Source organism: Myodes glareolus, chromosome 21, assembly GCF_982192425.1.
Source record: "Myodes glareolus chromosome 21, mMyoGla1.1, whole genome shotgun sequence".
Taxonomy (NCBI): Eukaryota; Metazoa; Chordata; class Mammalia; order Rodentia; family Cricetidae; genus Myodes; species Myodes glareolus.
In genome coordinates, this window is record NC_142046.1 from 28,272,137 (window position 1) to 28,293,714 (window position 21,578).

The 21,578-nt window shown below is 35.3% G+C and overlaps 1 protein-coding gene across 13 annotated transcripts in view; it reads right to left on the minus strand.

The window, feature by feature from the left end:
- The window catches only part of Qtman (queuosine-tRNA mannosyltransferase), a 338,666-nt gene that overhangs the window by 227,132 nt on the left and 89,956 nt on the right, over window positions 1-21,578 (minus strand). For 10 of the 13 annotated variants that reach the window (XM_085681197.2, XM_085681196.2, XM_085681193.2 and 7 more), the window contains 2 exons: window positions 17,867-17,998; window positions 3,070-3,221 (listed from right to left, as the gene is read on the minus strand). In XM_085681197.2, the coding sequence (XP_085537323.2) occupies window positions 3,070-3,165 (96 nt within the window). In that variant the 5' untranslated portion in view covers window positions 3,166-3,221; window positions 17,867-17,998. Of the gene's footprint in view, window positions 1-1,243; window positions 1,407-3,069; window positions 3,222-17,866; window positions 17,999-18,107; window positions 18,235-21,578 lie in introns of those variants that run through there. The other 3 variants (XM_048425781.3, XM_048425789.3, XM_087899925.1) reach the window with 3 other exon arrangements.

A 21,578-nucleotide genomic window follows, 5' to 3' on the forward strand; every position in this document is an offset into this window, starting at 1 on the left:
CTATCTGTAAAGGTCTCCTGAGTCAAACATTTTCAGGGCTGTTCAAACATTGGAAGTATTTCTGATTCAATGCAATTTCTTAAATGTTATTCACAGACAGACCAAAAAAAAGAAGAAAAAGAAATGAAAGGAAACGTTGTATGATTCCAATATAAAATGAAGAGGAGACGTGGGAGGACCAGAAAGGAGAACAGAGCGGGGACAAGACTGAAGGCTAAAAGGGCAGTCCTGTAGCTACATCGCTGTCCTCTGGGACTTGCGGTGGAATCACCAAAGCTCCAGCAGCACTGGGAAGCCCTGCTGCCTGCTTCCACCCTGCAGCCTTCCTCAGTGAATGGCCCATGGCCCAGGCCTCTCTCACACCCTGGGGTTTCTCTTGTCACATGAGTGTCACTTCATAGCTTCATCATAAGGATTCAGTGCAGGGAATCTGACTGCCACACATTGCCTGTCCTTAGTGGCTTTGGGGAACTTTGATTCACGCTTCTATGACCCCTTACATTTTCATCTCTCATATCTGGAAAACCAGTACACATGAACAGCACTGCCAAGTTCTGTTGTCAGTTGGAAATGTAGCCCGTTTCCCTTGGAGCAGAGCTGTGGTGGCCCTCTAGAATCAATGTGAGAAAATAATTCCTAAGCAGTTTCTATTCCACAGGGAACCCCTTAGGCAGCATTCTCTGCTTTCAAATGAACTTTCATTGTCACAGATTTAGCCTTTGATGAGTGGCATCCTGCACTCATGCACATTTCCCACCGTTTCCACTGTTTTCACCAGTAGAGTTTGCCAATTCTCTTTAATGATGTTCATTTCTTTAACAATCACAGCTACTTTCTCCACACCTTCCCCGGCAACAATTTTGGAATTTTTTTTACAACTCTTTCCTAGTAAAATTGTACATTTCCCGTGCCATTCTGCTCTGTTTGCTGCACTTTCTTATTACAGAACTGGCTAAGAGCAGCAAATGGTAACCATGACACAGCCAGAATGCTACCTACTGTCTAGAAATCTCCACCACCCAACAAATTAGTGCATTATTTTTTGAATGCAGCTACCCACTCTCTCAGCACTTCTGCAGAATCAAACCTGTTTCTTGTCAGAGTGTAACACTACATCCTCTACCCAGCTCCCAACAAAGTCATTTCCCTCTGAAATTCCAGAAGCTGATCCTCCACCATCTGCATTTCTCTCAGCATTTTCTGCTCTTCCAATTTTTCTTCAGAATGGCTAAATTCTGCTTACAAGTGACTAGGAGAGTCCCAAATTCTCCCATATTTCTCTGGCAATTCAATTCCAAAAACCTCTCTCTAAGCACGTGGTCAGTCCATCCAGCAACAGACCAATTCCTCGGTAGCAGCTTTCTCTGTCAGTTATTTTCATCATCATCATCATCATGGACAAACTCCTGACAAGAAGCAAAGAGCACCCTAAGTGAGGAACGGTTTATTTTGGTTTGTACTGTAAAAGGAGATGGTCTGTTATGTTAGAGAAAGCACAGTGATGGGATGAAGTCACTGTGCCTCCAGTCAGGAAGCAGAGAGCAATAAGGATGCAGTACAGCTCAGTGCCTCCATGCCTTTGCCATCATCAGAGACTGCATTCCTTAAGATCCAAGCCAAAACAAAGCCTTCCTCCCTTAAGTTTCTTCTTGACAGGTATTTGTTAACAGCAATGAGGTGCGCACGAAGAGGAGAGTGGGGGGGGGACAAAAAACAAAACCTGACACAACAGATACCAAACAATAACTATATAGCTTCACCATAGGACACTCAGAGTATTATTTGTCATAAAGAGTACATGGCCATACCTTAATCCCTAGAAGAACATAAAAAATATTTCAGATTAAATGTTTAGCTACTTTTACAGTTTTCTTCTTAAATAAGTACACTTTTATTGAAGAAAATCCATTTCTTCAGCATATTTTATTCTCTAATGACAGCACTGAGGAAACTCTATGACATTATCATTATCAACAGTATGATTTAATAAAAATGGCTAAATGTTGAGCATTAAAATTTATATATGAGACAAATTTATAACAAAATTTTATAGCATAAATGGTATTTCTAAGATCACTAAAGAACTAACAAATGTATTTAAGAATTAATAGAAATTTACCTGAACACCTGAAAAGGGAGTTGCAACGTGAAAAGTATTTCATGCAATTATCTTGAGCAACAAGAAAATGCCATTAAAATCACCTCAATTGGAAACTAATAATATATTAACAGAACAAAAGTAATTTGACAAAGAAAACCAGCCTACAAATCACAATCCCAGAGAACCTAGACAACAATGAGGACCCTAAGAGAGACATACATGGATCTAATCTACATGGGAAGTAGAAAAAAGACAAGATCTCCTGAGTAAATTGGGAGCATGAGGACTATGGGAGAGGGTTGAAGGGGAGGGAAGAGGACGGAAGGGGAGCTAAAATGTAGAGCTCAATAAAAATCAATAAAAAATATAAAATAAAAAAGTAGCTTGAATCCAGTACTATGAATATTTTTAATTTTTTATTAAAAGTCTTTGCTATTGCACCTGCATTTATTTTAAGCTTGACCCAATTTTTTTATTCCCTGAGCCATGATCATTTTCAAGGTGAACTACATTTTCTAACTCCTCTAGCAGTTACAACTGCGGTAGCTGTAAAATCTTAACCGTAAAGAGTAGAAAATCCCCACGTAACATTCACTCTTAGAATCAACAAATGTATTAAGTGAGTTTGGAAAAACTAAAATATATATAAAACCCACAGTTAGTACTGATATGTGGTGCACAATCAAACATCAGTAATATTCAATCTTTATCCAAACACCCGGCAATAATTTTAAAAGCCAAGCAACTGCTGTAATAAGATACTCCACAGATACCTAGATGTAGGAAGATAGTTTTATGGATGATAGTTTCAAGAATTTTCATCCCACTCACAAGAAATTGGTCCACAAGTTAATCTATACATTACTTTAAAATTCATTCAATCACTGAAAATATATTTTCTATTTGTCTATATACAATATCTGGAAAATTTAGCTTGCAGAGCAAACAAAAAAAATAAGACTACTGACCTTAGGAATAAACTGCAGGAAGGATAATTTGAGCAGACTTTCCCAATAGCTCATCAAAGGCTCGCCAGGTGTTTCTTTGACTTGGTTTATCTTCATTCACTGAATCTCCACCCAGCAACTCTAACAACCTCAGGCTGTACTTTAAAGGAAACCTATAAGCCAGCAGAGAAAATACAGCAGTACTGAGAAAAGTTAGTATTAACTTCCAGCCCACTCAGCTATTTTAATGATTCATCAGGGAAAGACCGATTGTTAAAATACACCTGTAATCTCAATAAACAGTAAAAAAAAAAAAAAAAGAAGATTTCTGCATTGAAACATGCCACAAATGATTCCACTAACAAAATAAAACCCACTAACATTTAACATTAATAATACTTTGCTAAAGAGTAGCATGGTATATTTAATTGTTCAAGCAGAAAAGAGAGACTGACAGAATGAATTAAGAGACTTCATTAAAAATTGTTTTTGTAAATCTAGTTACTACAAAAACAAGAATAGATTCATCCTAACTTCTCCCATTTCAATGCAATCTCTGAACTGAAATGTAATTTAGCATAAAATATAAATTAACCTTGCAATCTAAAAACTATGGAAACTGACAATATTCTACACAAAATTAAAAAGGTTGGGTAATAGGAATAAATCCACTTCCCTAATATTTGTTTAAACAGTAAATAATGCCTACTAGGAAATGTTAATGCATTGTTTATGATACATACACACTAATGTTACTAATATATACTATATTGATGCATGTTCTTAAATAGAAATAATTTCAAGTATAATATTAAAAAGATAGTGCTATATAATATTTTATATTCCCACTATTCGATCATTCTTTTTATTTCCTCGTCTGACTATTTCCTGTTGTGATAACAAAGAGCTAAGGATTGATGCATCGAAATCCTTAGGAAAATATCCTGGTTAATGTGACTGTCAGCTTGACACACCTGAAAAGAGAAGTTCAGTTGAACATATTCTCCATTGCTCACTGATATGGGTGTACCCAGCTCACTGCAAACAATACTATCTTTCCCAGGCCTAGGCTGTAAAAGAATGGAAGCTGATCAAGCAAGGGGAAGCAAGACAGTAAGAAACCATGCTCAGTGGTCTCTGCTTCAAGCTCCTGCTTTAGTTTCCCTTGGTGATGGACTATAACTTTTGGTTTTCTTGTTTGTTTGTTTGTTTTTGGTTTTTGGATTTTGAAGACAGGGTCTCTCTGTTGCTTTGGAGCCTGTCCTGGAACTAACTCTTGTAGACCAGGCTGGCCTCGAACTCACAGAGATCAGCCTGCCTCTGCCTCCCGAGTGCTGGGATTAAAGGTGTGCGCCACCACCGCCCAGCTGATGAACTATAACTACAAACCAAATAAGACTCTTCTTTGTCCAAGTAGCTTTTAGTCAGTGTTTTATCACAGCAACAGAAAGAAAGCTAGAACAGAAATCTTACATGCCATGCTGTTTGTGAGACAAATTAAACCTATTTTTAATGTGTTTTTTCCAATTATGAATTGCGATGATCTCTTAAGTACATATTTTTGCAAAGTAGCAATTTTACATCTACATATGACTTTAATTATCTCTGACAAATTTGTTTATTCTTTCTTGATTTGAGATTTAACATTATACTTAAAAATATCAGTTTCTTATTTCATGATTTGAATTAACGAAGTCTTGATTATAAGTTTAAAATGCAAACAAATAACCCTGTAACAAATAATTAAGTATGTACATATGAAATTTTTAATTACTTACATTTTTTAAAGTTACATTCTATGTTAAATAGCAAATTATAATTGCAATTTTTTTTTTGGTGAGAGGTTCCATGATTTAATTTCACTAAGAAGTAAAATACTGATCCTTTTACAACTACTTGCTGTTATTTGTCTCTTGAATTTCAAACTATAAAATCAGCAATACTCTATCTTAGGAGGGTGGAGATAGACAAATCTCCAGAGTTCATTGAGCAGGCAGCTTAGCCATTTGATAAGTGCTGGATTCAGTAAGAGTCCCTGGCCCAAGAGAAAAAAAAACAAAAAACAGCAATCCAGATAATCATCCAACACTGACCTCTTGTCTCCACAGACATGCACAGATGTATAAATACAGGCATGTCCACTATAAGCATTCACATACACACCCCAAAATTAACAATGAATTAATTCTATTGAATTCAATTTGATGACATTTCAAAATAGGATAACATGTGACAAATCAATAGAAAGTTTTTTTTTTTAGATTCTATTCTTTTTATTGATTTTTATTGAGCTCTACACTTTTCTCTGCTCCCCTTCCTGCCTCTCCCCTCCACTTTAACCCTCCCCCAAGGTCCCCATGCTCCCAATTTATTCAGGAGATCTTGTTTTTTTCTACTTCCCATGTATATCAGATATATGTATGTCTCCAAAGAAAGTTTTAATGGCAGAAAATCACCCCATCACTCAAACTATCTAGTTACACTATTGAGTTAACTAGTCCAATATACAGCCATGTTCCCACTACATAATTCTCCATAAACCACAAGTAATATTTCCAAAATATAAATCTGAAATTGAAGATAAAAAATAAGGATAAAATCCAGCACTCTGTAAATGGCAGGTTCCTTTTTTTGGTCCCTCTCCACTCTCTTCATTACAGCCCCAAGTGATCCCCCTCCTAACCCTTCCCCAGACTGCACCCAAGCAATACCAACTACCCACACTCATGCTGCAGGGTTTTTCCTCTCCTGTTAGTTCTCATCATTATCTCTCTTCTTTTTTATACTTCAATTTTTACAAAAACTTTTGCTCATGAATTACTGTAGAATGAACGGCAGGCTGCATTCCCGCCCGGATCCCGGCTAGCTAACCCCCAAAATAATTACATGGAAACTGTATTCATTTAAACACTGCCTGGCCCATTATCTGTAGCATCTTATTGGCTAACTCTCTCATGTTGATTCAACCCATTTCTAATAATCTGTGTCTCACCACGAGGACGTGGCTTACCGGGAAAGATCCTAACCTGCGTCCTTCTTGGGCAGGAGAAGCATGGCGTCTGCCTGCCTCTGCTTTCTTTCTCCCACAATTCTGTTTTGTCTACTCCACCCACCTAAGGGCTGGCCTATCAAAAAGGCCAAGGCAGTCTCTTTATTAACCAATGAAAGTAACAATAGACAGATGACCCTCCTCCATCAAATTGCTATTTCTATGAAGCCTCTCCCATCTCTTACAGACAATTTCCACTCTGCTCTGTACTCTCAAGAGTAGTAGTATCCCTGCTGCTCTGTGAAGCCAGGGAATTTCTGAGGATGGAGACCATGCCATTACTTTGCTGGGATATATCTCAGTATGTGACAAAAACATAGCTAATACCAGGGTTTTCTAGATCTGAAAAAAATCAAGGAGACAAAGTGCATTTCTTCAGCTTCATTTCTTTTACTTGTAAATTCTAACCAACGTGCTACAAGAACTGTACTTGCTGTTAGTCATTTCCCATTATTCATGAAGTCTAACTGATTTTAAAAACAAGTGCATTTGAAGATATGTTATGCTCTTTTCAAATATGGACTGCTTTCTATTACTATTCACAGAATGCAGAAATTATGGGAAAATGACAGGGTTTTATTTTTTTCCAAGTCAACAGGTATAATGATTTTAACCCATTGCTACAAAAGAAGTAGGAATGACTGAAGAAATGGGAGACATGGCATAAATAAGTGAATTCTAAGCTAATGTGAAACTTTTGGTCTAATGCAATATCTATAAGGAATACAAGTTTAACAAAAACCTGCAGATTTTGATTCATTATCATTCTACTTTAATTCTGTAAGCACAACTAGGATGGATAAGAAGCCAATTCCCTTACCATCAAACTTCAGATCCCATTTCACATTTAATAATTAGACTTTTATTTAATGTGGAAGTAAAAAGGCATTTTTAAATACTATCTGCTAACTATTATTCATTTTCTAAATGTTTGACAAGATGAATAATACATATGCTTTCCCAAGATGGCATTTCTCCAATGGCTACTACCTTTTTCAAACAGGCTATAAGTCAGTTCAATGGGAGAAAATTAAACTGTCTGACCCATGTAGATGTGAATGACCAAATAGAAAAATCAAGGTGTGTCACAGAATCATGAATGCAGAAAATAAAGATAATACTGCTTAACCAGTCTTTGACAAAAAAAGAAATTATATTGGCATGACAGAGAAAATGAATAGCAGAGAATTAAATCCACATGTTGGTACCTCATGTATAGATGATTTGTCCCATTATATTTCACTACAGAGAAAGGAAATGATCTTGTGATAGGCATATTAAATTTTTTAGACTGGCATTCCAAGATTATATACAAATGTTTAATAATTACTACTAATACTCAGCAGGACATGTTACATATATTTGTGGGATGAAACTATCTATAAAATTAAATATATTTGTCATATACAGTATTTAACAATGCCTTCAATCAGTTTCTAAGTTTGGAACAACAACAGTATATGATACATAAACTCGATATGATACAGCTAGGCTTGGAAAAATTACATGTTGCTCTGAACTTCTCTATCTCTTAAAAGTTCTGCATATTCCTTACTCCAGATATATAGAAATATGCTCTACAAAGAATAAATATACCTTATGAACACTAGAATTAGAAATAAATGAGTTTATATAACAACACAGAAAACAGTTCCAAGGCAATAGAGATTGACTATATAAATATGCTCAGGATAGCAAATACCTACTAGTGCCAATATCAAAGTCTACAATTCCTTAAAAAACAATACATACTAGTTGATTGTACCTACTATCATACATAAGGCACATGTGTATGAATAATTATGTACAGTCAGTATTATTCACTAGATATTAAATGACATGAGGAAACCAAAGAATTCTGCTTTCTTACCACTGTAAATGCTTATACTCAGCAAAGATGTCTGTTAAGTCAATGAGACATAAAACCCTTTGGTCTAAACAATTTCTTCACAATTGATACAAGACCTCTATTATCAACCACAAATAATCTTTATAACTACTATTTATTACTGAGAAAACTATGAAAGCACAAAATCTATCATGATATATAACAAGCAGTATCCTAACATTATTTAAAATGTGACACTTCAGTACAAATAAACAGCTTGGGTCAAGGCCCAGTTTAGAGATTTAGAAACAATGTCCCTTGCCATAAGAAACTTTCTTGCCTAATATCCTTCTGTAAGACTATTTAACCCAGTTATCTCTGAGATTGAAACATTCCATCTCTTAGTAGAAATACCTTAAGACAGCAGGTACACAACTCAAAATAGTTTCAGGAAGTCCCTGAACCTGAGCAGATTCACTAGTTCCCTCTGTCCCCAAGACTTCAAATAAAAGAGACTACTGAGAGTCAGTCTTACAGAGAGCAGTTGCAAAGAGGACTTTAAGAAAGGACAAAGAAAGCTCTAAGACCAGAACAGCTGCATGGAAGAAGCAGAAATAAGCTGCTCAGAAGTGGCTTAGACCAACTGAGTCATGTGGAAAGAACACTCTTCAACCTGCTGAATTGCCTACAGCCTGCGGGATATGTTCCCTGTTCCCAGCTTTTGTGAGCTGTTGCTCATGCTGGGGTGGGTTTTGGTGATACAGCTGGTTTTGAGTCATTTTTGTTGTAGCCCCTCAACATATTCCTGTAAATAACCCCAATAAAATTCATTGGTTCATCAAATTAGACTAATGAATAGATGTGTCTCTTACATCAATTCCAGGAAAAGTATTGTCATCAAATAGCTATAACCTGGGAGGAATCAAATGGTCTAATTACTAAACTACCATGTTATTTTTATTGGACATTATTATTATTTTAGACTCTAGGTTACCCTTACTAACAATTAATCCTATACTGATATTTCAAACCTGAACTCTTAATTCTGAGAAGTATCAATTAAAATATACACAACAAAAGAGTTTTAATAAAAGGATTAACACTTTCTATCACCATACTGGCACTAGTCAGTCTGACTTTTAAGAATTCAATTCATATTTATTAACTAAATAAAAAAATTGAGCAGTTACTCTCTCCACATGGACAGGATATGTTACATTCTGTCAGGTCTGAAACAGAAATAGCAGTGTTACTCTAACCCCAAACACGCAACATTTTGTTTGAAGAGTAGTTTCTAACCACACTTCCCTAGGGAAATTGAAAAGAAAAAAAAATGGCATTAAGTGTGAAGTTCTGGATTTACTTCCAAGGAAAAAATGAAGCAGAAATCTGATGTGGGAAGTCCTTCTATATATGTGTTCCTCTTATTGGCTAATGAATAAAGAAGCTGTTTCAGCCAGTGGCTTAGCAGAATAGAGCTGGGGGCAGAAGGGAGGTACAACACTAAACTGAATGCTGGAAGAAAGAAGACGGAGTCAGTGAGATGCTATGTAGCTGCCAGAGGGGAAAGACACTAGCTGCCAGCTGAAACCTTGTTGGTAGGCCACGAGCCTCATGGTAAAATATAAAATAATAGAAATGGGTTAATTTAATATGTAAGAGCTTGCTAGGAATATGCTATAATGGTTGACCAAGCAGTGATTTAGTTAATACAGTTCTGTGGGGTTATTTCAGAAGTCTGAGGGGCAGGGAAACAAACAAGCAGCCTCCTACAACAGAAACCATATTATAATTTATTATCAATATTATAATATGCATATTATCCAACTTATCAGGAAAAAGGAAATTTTTAAAAAATACGCAAATTCTACCATCTCAGGACTCAAAAGCATATGAAGTGAACATCTGAAAAGGAGAAATTTCTACAAAGGATTAATGAACTAAAAAATAGAAAAAAGATATTCTTAAATACATATTTGTTAAAAATCTTTAACAGTTACTTTGCTTCACTGGAAATCACTCTTCCAAACAGATTAAGGTGTATAAGGAAGTATGAGGTGATGCTGGTACTTTTCTCTAAGACCTAAATCCATAAAAGTGTGTTTTTAAAGTAGTATTACTTCTCTAATTCAAAATTTCGTACAATATAAAAATGTATACACAGACATGGACAAAAGTACATTTTTTTCTGTTCACTATAGTAGCATTTCTTTCTATCCATCATATTTCTAATTCTCTGACTTACAAGTTGATTAGGACAGCTGCTAGGATATTAAGAAGCCAACATCATATACCAAAAGTGATGACCCATATCTTTAACACCAATATTCTGAAAGCAGAGCCAGGCAGATCAATGAGTTCAAGGCCAATGTGGTCTACAGAGTAAGTTTCAGGACCGCTAGGGCTACACAGAAAAACCCTGTCTGAAAAAAATTTAAAAAGAAGAAAAAAGCAGCAACACCAGTACTACCCACCACCATTAAGAAAACAATACACCACCAAGAAGACTGTATTCTAAATTAAAAATAAGTGTTTCTGAATACAGTTTAAAAACAATCTAAAGAATCAATGAATAAAAAAGCTGGTTCTTGGAGAAAATCAACAAGATTGACAAACCCCTATCCAAACTAATCAAACGGCAGAGAGAGAACATGCAAATTAATAGGATCAGAAATGAAAAGGAGGACATAACCACAGACACAGAGGAAATTCAGAGAATCATTAGATCTTACTACGAAAGTTTATATGCCACAAAGTTGGAAAATGTAAAAGAAATGGACATTTTTTTAGATAAGTACCATATACCAAAGTTGAACCAAGAACAGGTGAACAATCTAAATAGACCTGTTAGTCGTGAAGAATTAGAAGCTGTTATCAGAAATCTCCCTACCAAAAAAAAGCCCAGGACCAGATGGTTTCAATGCAGAATTCTACCAGAACTTCCAGGAAGAGCTAATACCTATACTCCTTAACGTATTCCACAATATAGAAACAGAAGAGTCATTGCCAAACTCCTTTTATGAAGCTACAGTTACCCTAATGCCAAAACCAGACAAAGACACAACCAAGAAAGAGAACTACAGGCCAATCTCACTCATGAACATCGACGCGAAAATTCTCAATAAAATACTGGCAAACCGAATCCAGGAACACATTAGAAAAATTATCCATTATGATCAAGTAGGCTTCATCCCAGAGATGCAGGGCTGGTTCAACATACGCAAATCTATCAATGTAATCCATCATATAAATAAACTGAAAGAAAAAAAACCATATGATCATTTCATTGGATGCTGAAAAAGCATTTGACAAAATTCAACACCCCTTTATGATAAAGGTGTTGGAGAGACTGGGGATACAAGGATCATACCTAAATATAATAAAAGCAATATACAGCAAGCCGACAGCTAACATCAAATTGAATGGAGAGAAACTCAAAGCCTTTCCACTAAAATCAGGAACACGACAAGGCTGTCCACTCTCTCCATACCTCTTCAATATAGTGCTTGAAGTTCTAGCAATAGCAATAAGACAACATAAGGAGATCAAGGGGATTCGAATTGGAAAGGATGAAGTTAAACTTTCGTTATTTGCTGACGATATGATAGTGTACATAAGTGACCCCAAAAACTCTACCAAAGAACTCCTACAGCTGATAAACACCTTTAGTAACATGGCAGGATACAAGATCAACTCCAAAAAAATCAGTGGCCCTCCTATACACAAAGGATAAAGAAGCAGAGAGGGAAATCAGAGAAACATCACCTTTCACGATAGCCACAAATAGCATAAAATATCTTGGGGTTACTCTAACCAAGGAAGTGAAAGACCTATTTGACAAGAACTTTAAGTCTTTGAAGAAAGAAACTGAGGAGGATACCAGAAAATGGAAAGACCTCCCCTGCTCTTGGATTGGGAGAATCAACATAGTAAAAATGGCAATTCTACCAAAAGCAATCTATAGATTCAATGCAATCCCCATCAAAATCCCATCAAACTTCTTCACAGACCTTGAGAGAACAATAATCAAGTTTATATGGAAAAACAAAAAACCCAGGATAGCCAAAACAATCTTATACAATAAAGGAACTTCAGGAGGCATTACCATCCCTGACTTCAAACTCTATTACAGAGCTACAGTATTGAAAACAGCTTTGTATTGGCATAAGAACAGAGAAATCGACCTTTGGAATCGAATATTAACCCACAAACCTATGAGCACCTAATTTTTGACAAGGGAGCTAAAGGTATACAATGGAAGAAGGAAAGCATCTTTAACAAATGGTGCTGGCATAACTGGATGTCAACCTGTAGAAGGATGAAAGTAGATCCATATCTATCACCATGCACAAAACTCAGGTCCAAATGGATTAAAGACATCAACTTTAATCCATCCACTTTGAACCTGATAGAAGAGAAAGATAGAAGAGAAAGTAATCTAAATTTGTGATTAATACACGTGGTAATGAAAGCTGAATCACTACTTTTAAATATCTCAAAAAGTATAACTCACTACTATAAGAAAAAGAATCAGTCTATTAGTAAGTCTAAAAAAATAAACTCAAGATAGTTAAGACTAAAATTTTTGTGTAAAGGAAAGGCTATACAGGTGGCTATATATAATTTCTAGGAAGTCTATTTTCTGTTTCAGTGGAGAAATCACAAAAGACTTATCACCTGAAATACATTTACACCAAAGAAAGGTTAAGGAGCAATAAATGAAAGATTCCTGAATGCAGTAGCCATCATTGAACTGGTCTATTCAATCTGTCACTACTATTTCTTTATCAACTGGTTTCTCAATGACATAGTCCCTTGACATAAATATTTTGTACAATGAAGTAGGAAAACTACAACACACACCATTCTTTTCGCAAAAGTCATTGATTGCATCTTTATCATCTTTGTTTGAAGGTAATTATGGTGATATGAATAGTTAAGGCCCCCAAAGACTCATGAGTTTGAATTCCTGTGTATAGGGAGTGGGACTATTAGAAGGTGTGACCTTGTTGGATAAGGTATGGCCTTGCTGGAGGAAGTGTGTCACTGTGAAGGCAGGCTTTGAGGTCCCTTATGCTCAAGCTAAGCCCAGTATGGCATACAGTTGGTTCTGCTGCCTGCAGATCAAGATGTAGAACTATCAGCTCCTTCTCCAGCACCATGTCTGCCTACACGCTGCTATGAAGATATTGGACTAAACCTCTGAAACTGCAAGTCAGTTCCAAATAAGTGTTTTCCTTTATAAGAGTTGCCATGGCCATGGTGTTTATTCACAGCAATAGAAACCCCAACTCTTGCATGAACTGAATTTATAAAGCCCATTTCTATGCAGAGATACCTTGATCATCCTAGGCATGGGGCAGGGGAAGACCTTGGTTCTAATCCAATAAGGAGATGACAGTCATTGTGTACTTCCCAGGGAAGGCCTTAACTCTAAGGAGTGGATTGCATGGGAGGTGAGGTAAGAGCAAGAAAGACAGCTGGAGGAGAGGAGGGAGGGGGAACTGGAATAGGTATGTAAAAAAAAAAATTGAATCCCAAGAAGAGTAATTTCTATCTTGTGAATCGTATGCTCAAATGAGCAAGGTTATTAGGTGTTAGATGATTCCAACTGCGATTTCTATTATATATATGATATATTTACATAGCCACATATAACCATATATATTCATGTAGATAACTATACCTAAGACTATAAACCTCTTTTTAAGTAAATGAGATTACCAGTCAACAAATCACCTAAATCATTTTAGAGAAACTATAATTTAAAGCCCAAAATAAACTACATAATATACTGTATTTTCTATAATAGCAGCTGTATTGGGCATAGCAGACTATTACTTTATTATCATTCCTCTAGTTCAATGCTCTAAAGCTCACTTCTATATTTCTAGATAGTACTTCTATGAAATGAATTTAAAATATAAAATAAACTCAATAATTTTCCACAATATATGCTTGCCAAAGTGTACAAAGTGACCTCTTCCAAGTCTATCTAAATCACAAACAAGCACAGGAGATAACAAAATTTCAGCTATCTGTAAAGTAAATGAAAATAATCTGCAATTTTAAATGTAGATGGAATGATGCTACCCAATCTGTTGACATGTAAGATTAGCTTTGGTGCTGGAGAGATGGCTCAGCGGTTCAGAGCACTGGCTGTGCTTCTAGAGGACCCAAGTTCAATTCCCAGCACCCACACAGCATCTCACAACAATCTGTACTTCCAGTTTCAGGGGATCTAATACCTTTATACCAACACATAAATTAAAGTTAAATAAATTATTTTTTAAAAATTAGCTTTAAAATATTGTATCCTGTTAACACAATGAAAACTAATATAAAGATTTATAACTTTTTATTTAGCAAGATCGCTTCAGAACAATAACCTATAAAGTTAAGAAGAATCTTTATTATAACCTTCATTTCTTGCACTAAAAACAACCAAGAGGGCTAAAGTGATAAAACAGAAGCTAAAGAGCGCGTATTGCTCTTTTCAGAGTACCTAGGTTCCATTCATCCACAAGTGCATGTAACCTGCATTTACTAGAATTCAGTGCTCCTTAAGCTTCCATCAACACCTGGACCCACACGGTACACAGAAAGCCAAGCAGGCACACAGACATAAACATTAAAAACATTTTTTAGCTGATGGTGGTGCTGCATGCCCTTAATTCCCACACTTGGGAAGCAGGTGGATCTCTGTGAGTTCGAGGCCAGCCTGGTCTAAAAGAGCTAGTTCCAGGATAGGCTCCAAAGCTACAGGTCTTGAAAAACCATAAAAAATAAAATATAAGCATTTTTTGAACGAAGTAAGTCAAGGGGGCTAGAGAGAAGGTTCAGGAGTTAATTGTACTGATTCCTCTCCCAGAGGATCTGGGCTCAATTCCCAGAACCCACATGGTAGGTCATGGCTATCTATAGCTTCAGTTCTAGGAGACGCAATACCCTTAAACAGACATACATGCAGGCAAAACATCAATGCACATAAAATATAAATAAATTGTTAAGAAGTCAAGATATTCAAGAAAAGGTTTTCAAAATTAAATGATTATTGGGAGAAAATCATGCTGAGGTATACCAAGTGTAAATAAAAGTAAACATATGAAAGTATATTATGAAATGAGAATATACCATGAAATACCGTACAAGAGTATACACACAGAATGCTAAAATAATAATCTGTATTATTTTACTGGGATTACAAGTCATTTTGTCTCTTTTTCTGTTTTATGTTATTTCTAAGGTTGAAATCATTGAATATTAAAAGAAACTGTATTTTTTGTTAAGTATAGGGAGGAAAGCAAAGTTCTTTGAAATAACAAGCTACTTCCCAATAGCTGGAGGTCTACTCCCTCCAGGAGCTTTACGGATGTTTTCTGAAGTTACTGTGGCTATTATTATTATATATAAACTTACTTTAAGAGGAAAAACTAATGATGCTATCTTTAGCAACTCAGAACACTATAATTTGGTTTGGCAAATACTACTTATCAAGTGCACGAAATATAAGAAATTCTCAGTGAATTTTTAAATTCATTTGAATTATTAAATAACTATAAACAGATCAAGATCATTATATATACATATCAAAAATCTATACCTAAGTATGTTAGGAAATAAAACTATTATATTGACACTTGATAATTATGAGCAGGCATATAGGAACTGAAACAGAGTCTGGATGTTTAAGAAAAATGTTGGAATTAATTTATGATACAAATAACTAAGCATGAATCTTAAAAGACGGTAAAACATTTAATCAAGATGAATAAAATTGAAAAGAAGTTCTACTTTCACACTTAATATCCAGTGTCTTGCATTGAGAAAGCAAAAACAATAAAAAATGTTACTATATAATCACACACATGTGGTATACATGGTAACAAATGAAAGTGATAAGGAGAATATTTAATAAAAAAGTCTTGAAATTTTAAGACTTCCCCTCCTCATAATCACTCAGATTTCCCATTGTTAATATACATATAATACACACACAAACACACACACACACACACACAATAAAACATTATTTAGTATCAACTAAGACTTAGCAGACAAATATTTTAATGTAACCTGAAAGTTCAGGCTTATTTCTACAATTTAAAGTAAATTTCATTTTTTTAATACATAGAAAATTCGTGTCTAGAACTATTCTGCAATGCAAATCATTTCTTCACAATTTGAAATATAACCTAAAACACAAGAAAAAAAAAGAAGAAACTTCCACAAAAAAGTTTATAATTAATTAACTCTCCAGAGAACACAAAAATAATAAAAACAACAAGTATGTTAATGATAAAACCAACGGCAAATCTATTTCATATATTTAAAGGGGCATTAAAAATCAACCTATCAATACATAATTTTCTATACTACAAAATAAACATGAACTTAGTTGAGAGAAGAAAGCGTGATCTTTGGGAAGTGTGATGTGGCATTTTTAACTTTATGACCAATGTGGTGACTTCTGTCCCTGAGAAGATCATCTCCAACATTAATACTATGACCTCTAAGAAAGCTGATATATAAGGATTATAGTGAGAAAAATATATGTTTTATGGGTATCCAAATGGAATACCTATGTCACTAGAAGCGATATTATAATATTGAGTTTTTTACTGCCAAATTACAATCTTCAGAATTCTAGAAAAATAATCCAAGCATAAGATAACTATGATGGAGAAAAGGGCTGACTGAATCACAAAAAGGAATGAATCTCTTTACAAATTTTGAGCACAAAAATCAAATGATATTAAAATTCAGGTTGCCTTTAGCATTCAATACCCTACAACTGACCTTGTAAAATGGATCAGAAGGACACTCATTCTGATGTATCTATCAAACATCAACTCAGTAGCAGCTTGCTTCTAAGACAGTGAATCGCTCTTATGCTATTCTCTTGTTTCTTTACATACTAGACATTGTTCAACGTATGGAACTATAGCATTATTTTCTTGTAAAATAATTATCAAAATAAACTAGAATAGTTCAAAATAGTTCATTCTTTCACATGAAAAAAAGTTGCTTATTGTAGTTTAATTACCTTAAAAATTAAGCTGCTGTCTTAGGGTTTCTACTGATCTGATGAAACACCATCACCAAAAGGCAAGTAGGGCAAGAAAGGGTTTGTTTACACATCCATATTGCTGTTCATCATTGAAAGAAGCCAGGACAAGAACCCAAACAGGGAAGTGACCTGGAAGCAGGAATTGATTCAGAGGTCATGGAGGAGCGCTGCTTAATAGCTTGCTCCCCATGACTTGCTCACTCCGTTTCTTATAGAACACAGGATCACCAGCCCAGGGACAGTATCATCCACAATAGGCAGGCCCTTCCCTATGGATCACTAATTAAGATCTAGATCACCTGGAGACAATTTCACAATGGAGGTTCCTTTTTTTCAGATAAATCTAGTTTCTGTGTCAAATTGACATAAGATTGGCCAGCAGAGTTGCCAAGGCTTAAAAAAAAAAAAAACAAAAAACTGACCCATCCATGATTAGATTTCACAGGAACATATATAAAAAACAGAAATTTGCCCAGAAATTTGCCTTTATTTTCTGGGAGCACAAACCATATGAAATCATAAAACTTATAACAATAACCCCATTACCATTGAAATAAGCCTACCAAGAAATATTTTCTGTCCATTTCAGCTGATCTTTACCCATCATCCCAATCAGCAAATACTTATTGTGCCTACTATCTGGGCATCATAATTTCAGGTCTTGGGGATATATCAGGTGACAGGACAAGCTGTTTTCACAAAAAACAAAACAAAACAAAAAAGCAAAAAAAAAAAACAAAACACTTCTAAACTGCAGTATAAGAAGGATCATTAAATAAATGTGCCAAATAGGAAAATAATACAGAATACTAGATGACAATGGCTAATAAAGGTTAAAGTGAGACATATTTTGTATAAGGCTATCACAAACCTGTTCCTGAGGATGTGATGATGACCTCCAAACATAAACCAGAAGAGATGAAGGAGCTCTGCGGATACAGTTCTAAGTCCTCAACATCCTGAGGCCAAATACACTCTTCAGAGAGCACGAAGGTCTGTATGACTGAAAAACATGAGCAAATTTGTTCTATTTATCAAACATTTTTTATTAAGTCTTAAAAATTATACTAAACATTTTGTTATAATTAGATGATACAAATATAGTTACTGACCTCAGATATATCTATGCTTGCAATATGGAATGATAAATATCATAAGGCAACTGAGCTGGCTCTTAGTAAAGGACCAATAGTTAAGTTCTTCCAAAAAAGAAATAAATCAAGAGTCTGGAAAATCAAAGGAAGATGCTACCTGAAAATCAGTGTAGTAGTTCCCTAGAAAGTTAAAAACAGATCGATCACATGACTGAAGGACACCACACTTGGGCAGGAAACTCAATTTCCTACTTCCAGAGACAAACACTTATCCATGCTGAGAGCTGTTCTGTCCATTACTCAAAGGACATGTAAACTGCCTGCATGGCCAGCAAGTGATGAACAGGCATCAGAAATGCGGTGCCCACACACAATGGAATTTACTTCAGCTGTTAAAAAACATTAATTAATTAATCATGAAATTTGCAGGTAAATTTTAAACAAAAAAAAAAAAACCCAACTATACAGAGTGAGGCTACTCAGGCCCAGAAAAACAAAAACCACATGTTCTCACTGTGAATCTAAGTATAAAATATTTAGATTTGTGTGTTTAATTTGGAGGCCCTACAGAATCCAGAAAGTTGAAAAAAAGATCAAGGGATAGAAGAGCGCAGGTATATGAAGGGGAAAGAAGAAACAAGGTAAATAGAGGTTTACCTTGGTACGTTGGGAAAGACATGGTAAGGGGAGGGATAACTAACTCTGATGATATATTATATCCAAAAGGTCATAGGTACACCTACTATTTTACAATCTTTGTGTGTGTGTGTGTGTGTGTGTGTGTGTGTGTGTGTGTGTAATTGAAGCTACCCTATACATAGGCTCATGTTCATCTCAGAAGCCATAGGTTGTCAAATGAAATGTCTTGGATGAAGTAGAGAAATAACTCCAAATGTCTACCAGAGACCCACAAAACAATAAAGGCTATTGTTATTGTTCTTAGTTTTCCACCAGAATCTGATGGCAAGAATTTACTGCATCACATTGGTATCTATACACTGACACTACACAGAACATGGAGACGGCAAGTTGGTTCTTGTAAGGGCTAAGAGACCTGTTTGATAGTGATGAAAAGCTTCCTCCCTGTTGGCTTTCAGAGTACTAGAAGCAGCTATTCAGGCTGCTAGGAAAAACAGCTTCAAACCCAGTAAAATACAATGATGACCAGGACAATAGTACTATGAATAATATTAGGGGGTAATTCACCACTTTTTGATTGGCTTTAAGGCCCACTCTACAACAGGAAAAATATGCCTGTACTACCAAATCTGGCCAAGAACACGAAATTGTGAAGCTCACAGGTCCCAGGTGTGAACCTAACTAGTATAATTTTACTTAGTGAACACAGTATTGAATTGTCCTCTAAATTTTAATCTCTCTACCCATTGATTAGTGCCGCTCTCAGACCTCTCTGTGCAGCAGATGGCAGCTACTGCAACACTCATAGATAGTCAATGATGGAGTGCTCAGTCACGAATGGAAAATCTATACCAACCTTCCCCCAGGCTCAGCAATTCTCACAGAAGAGTAGGCATAAAAATTGTAAGAAATAGAGGTCCAGGAGGATGGGTGCAAACAGTATCTTGGGAACATGACAGGACTGCAATACACAGTAGCTGTGGCTACTTGCATAAGATCTGAACAAGATCAAGCCAGTCAATTCTAGCATGAATAAATAAAAAGAAAAAATGAAACTTAAAAGTTCCTGGAATTAAATAAAAGTAAAAATATAATATACCCAAATCTATGGGATATGACAAAGATAGTCCTAAGAGATGTATCAGTCTGAGTGTCTACATCAGACAAATCAAAGAAAACCCAAGTAAATACCTTACTGGTGTGCCTAAGAACCTTAGGTTAAAAAAAAGAACAAACAATACCCAAAACCATAAACGGGGATAAACAATCAAGTCAGAGTAGACACTAATAAAGCAGAAACAACAAACAATATAAAGACTCAACTAAATGAGGAGTTGGTTCTTTAAAAGGATAAACAAGATTGATAAACCCTTACCCAAATTAGCCAAGAGAAAGGACCCAAATTAATAAAATAAGAGAACAAGGAGATAGAGCAATAGACACTGATGAAATCCAGTGTCTGTTAGGATATATTTTAGTCATTAGGATATATTTCACCATATTGGAAAACCTAAAAGAAATGATCAGGTTTAGTCCATATGATTAAGTGGTTTGACTAAGAATATCCCCCCCCAGACCCTGATATTTCAATACTTGGTACCTGTCTAATAACATTATCAAGTTATGATGTTAAGCTATTCATTTTTGGACTGCATATAAGACCTATTCAACAGGAGAAAATGCAGTCTTAGTCCTAGCCCTAAGGAGGAATCCTATACTGTTGTCTTGCTATATGGATATTCTGTCAAGCAGCCTTCTTAATATTGGTTTAAATGAATAGATTCATGTTGCTCTCAACCTTAGAGAAGCTTCTCTCTGCGATCATCAGCAGTTACTGCAGATAATTAGAACTGGTTCATGCTGAGAGAAAGTGACTATTGACTCAGCCCTTAACCCAAGCTTGGAAAACATGACAGATAGAATGTAAAAGCTAGAGAATTAAGAAGGGTACTATGAGAAGATGGCAATCTTCTGAATATGGCATGATCATCTTATTCATGAACTAACTCTAGCTTCAGTTACTACACAAGAACTGTGCCAGACTATGTCAACGAGGTCAGTCAACATTCTACCATGCAGCACTGACTGGTCTCAGTGGGTTACAAAAAACGAAAAAGAAAAAGAAAAAGAAAAAGAAAAAGAAAAAGAAAAAGAAAAAGAAAAAGAAAAAAAAAAGGAAAAAGAAAGAACACGAAGAGGAAAGAGGAATAAGCTAAGGGTACCTGAGGGAAGAAGAAGAGAAATTGAAGAATATGATCAAGACAGTGTTTATATGTGTGAAATTGTAATGAATAAATTTTAAAGATTTTATTATAAATAAAAATTAAATTTAATAATATTTGTTAAGTAACAAAACTTCACAAATTAAAGGTATTATATCCTTTAGATATATAAGTGATTAATAGCTTTAATATTAAGCATTATATTTCCTACATATCCATTCAAACAGTTATTGATGGGGTTCACACCAATTTGCTTAGTTCTAGTTTTTCTCTTCAAACACAGAACTATCACATTAATACATCACCATTAGATATTCAAGAAGAAACCAATATGATGTGTCTACATAAACCAAGTACACGGTAAGTTCAAAGATGCCAGCAACTAACTGCAAAAAGGAACTGAGTAAGTACAACATAATAATTCAGATAACTTTAGCATAGCTCATTCAAAACTCATTCAAATTCTGACTATGCCTGTGCTTCTCCAAAATAAAGACTAGAAAACTACAATACTATTTTTAGCATTCTGAAGGTAGTTACATGACATGGATTGGTATCACAGGCAAGTTTCTTTGAGCAAGCATGTCTTTCTGAAAGGAGAACACTCAAGTGGGAAGGTTTCTAGGAT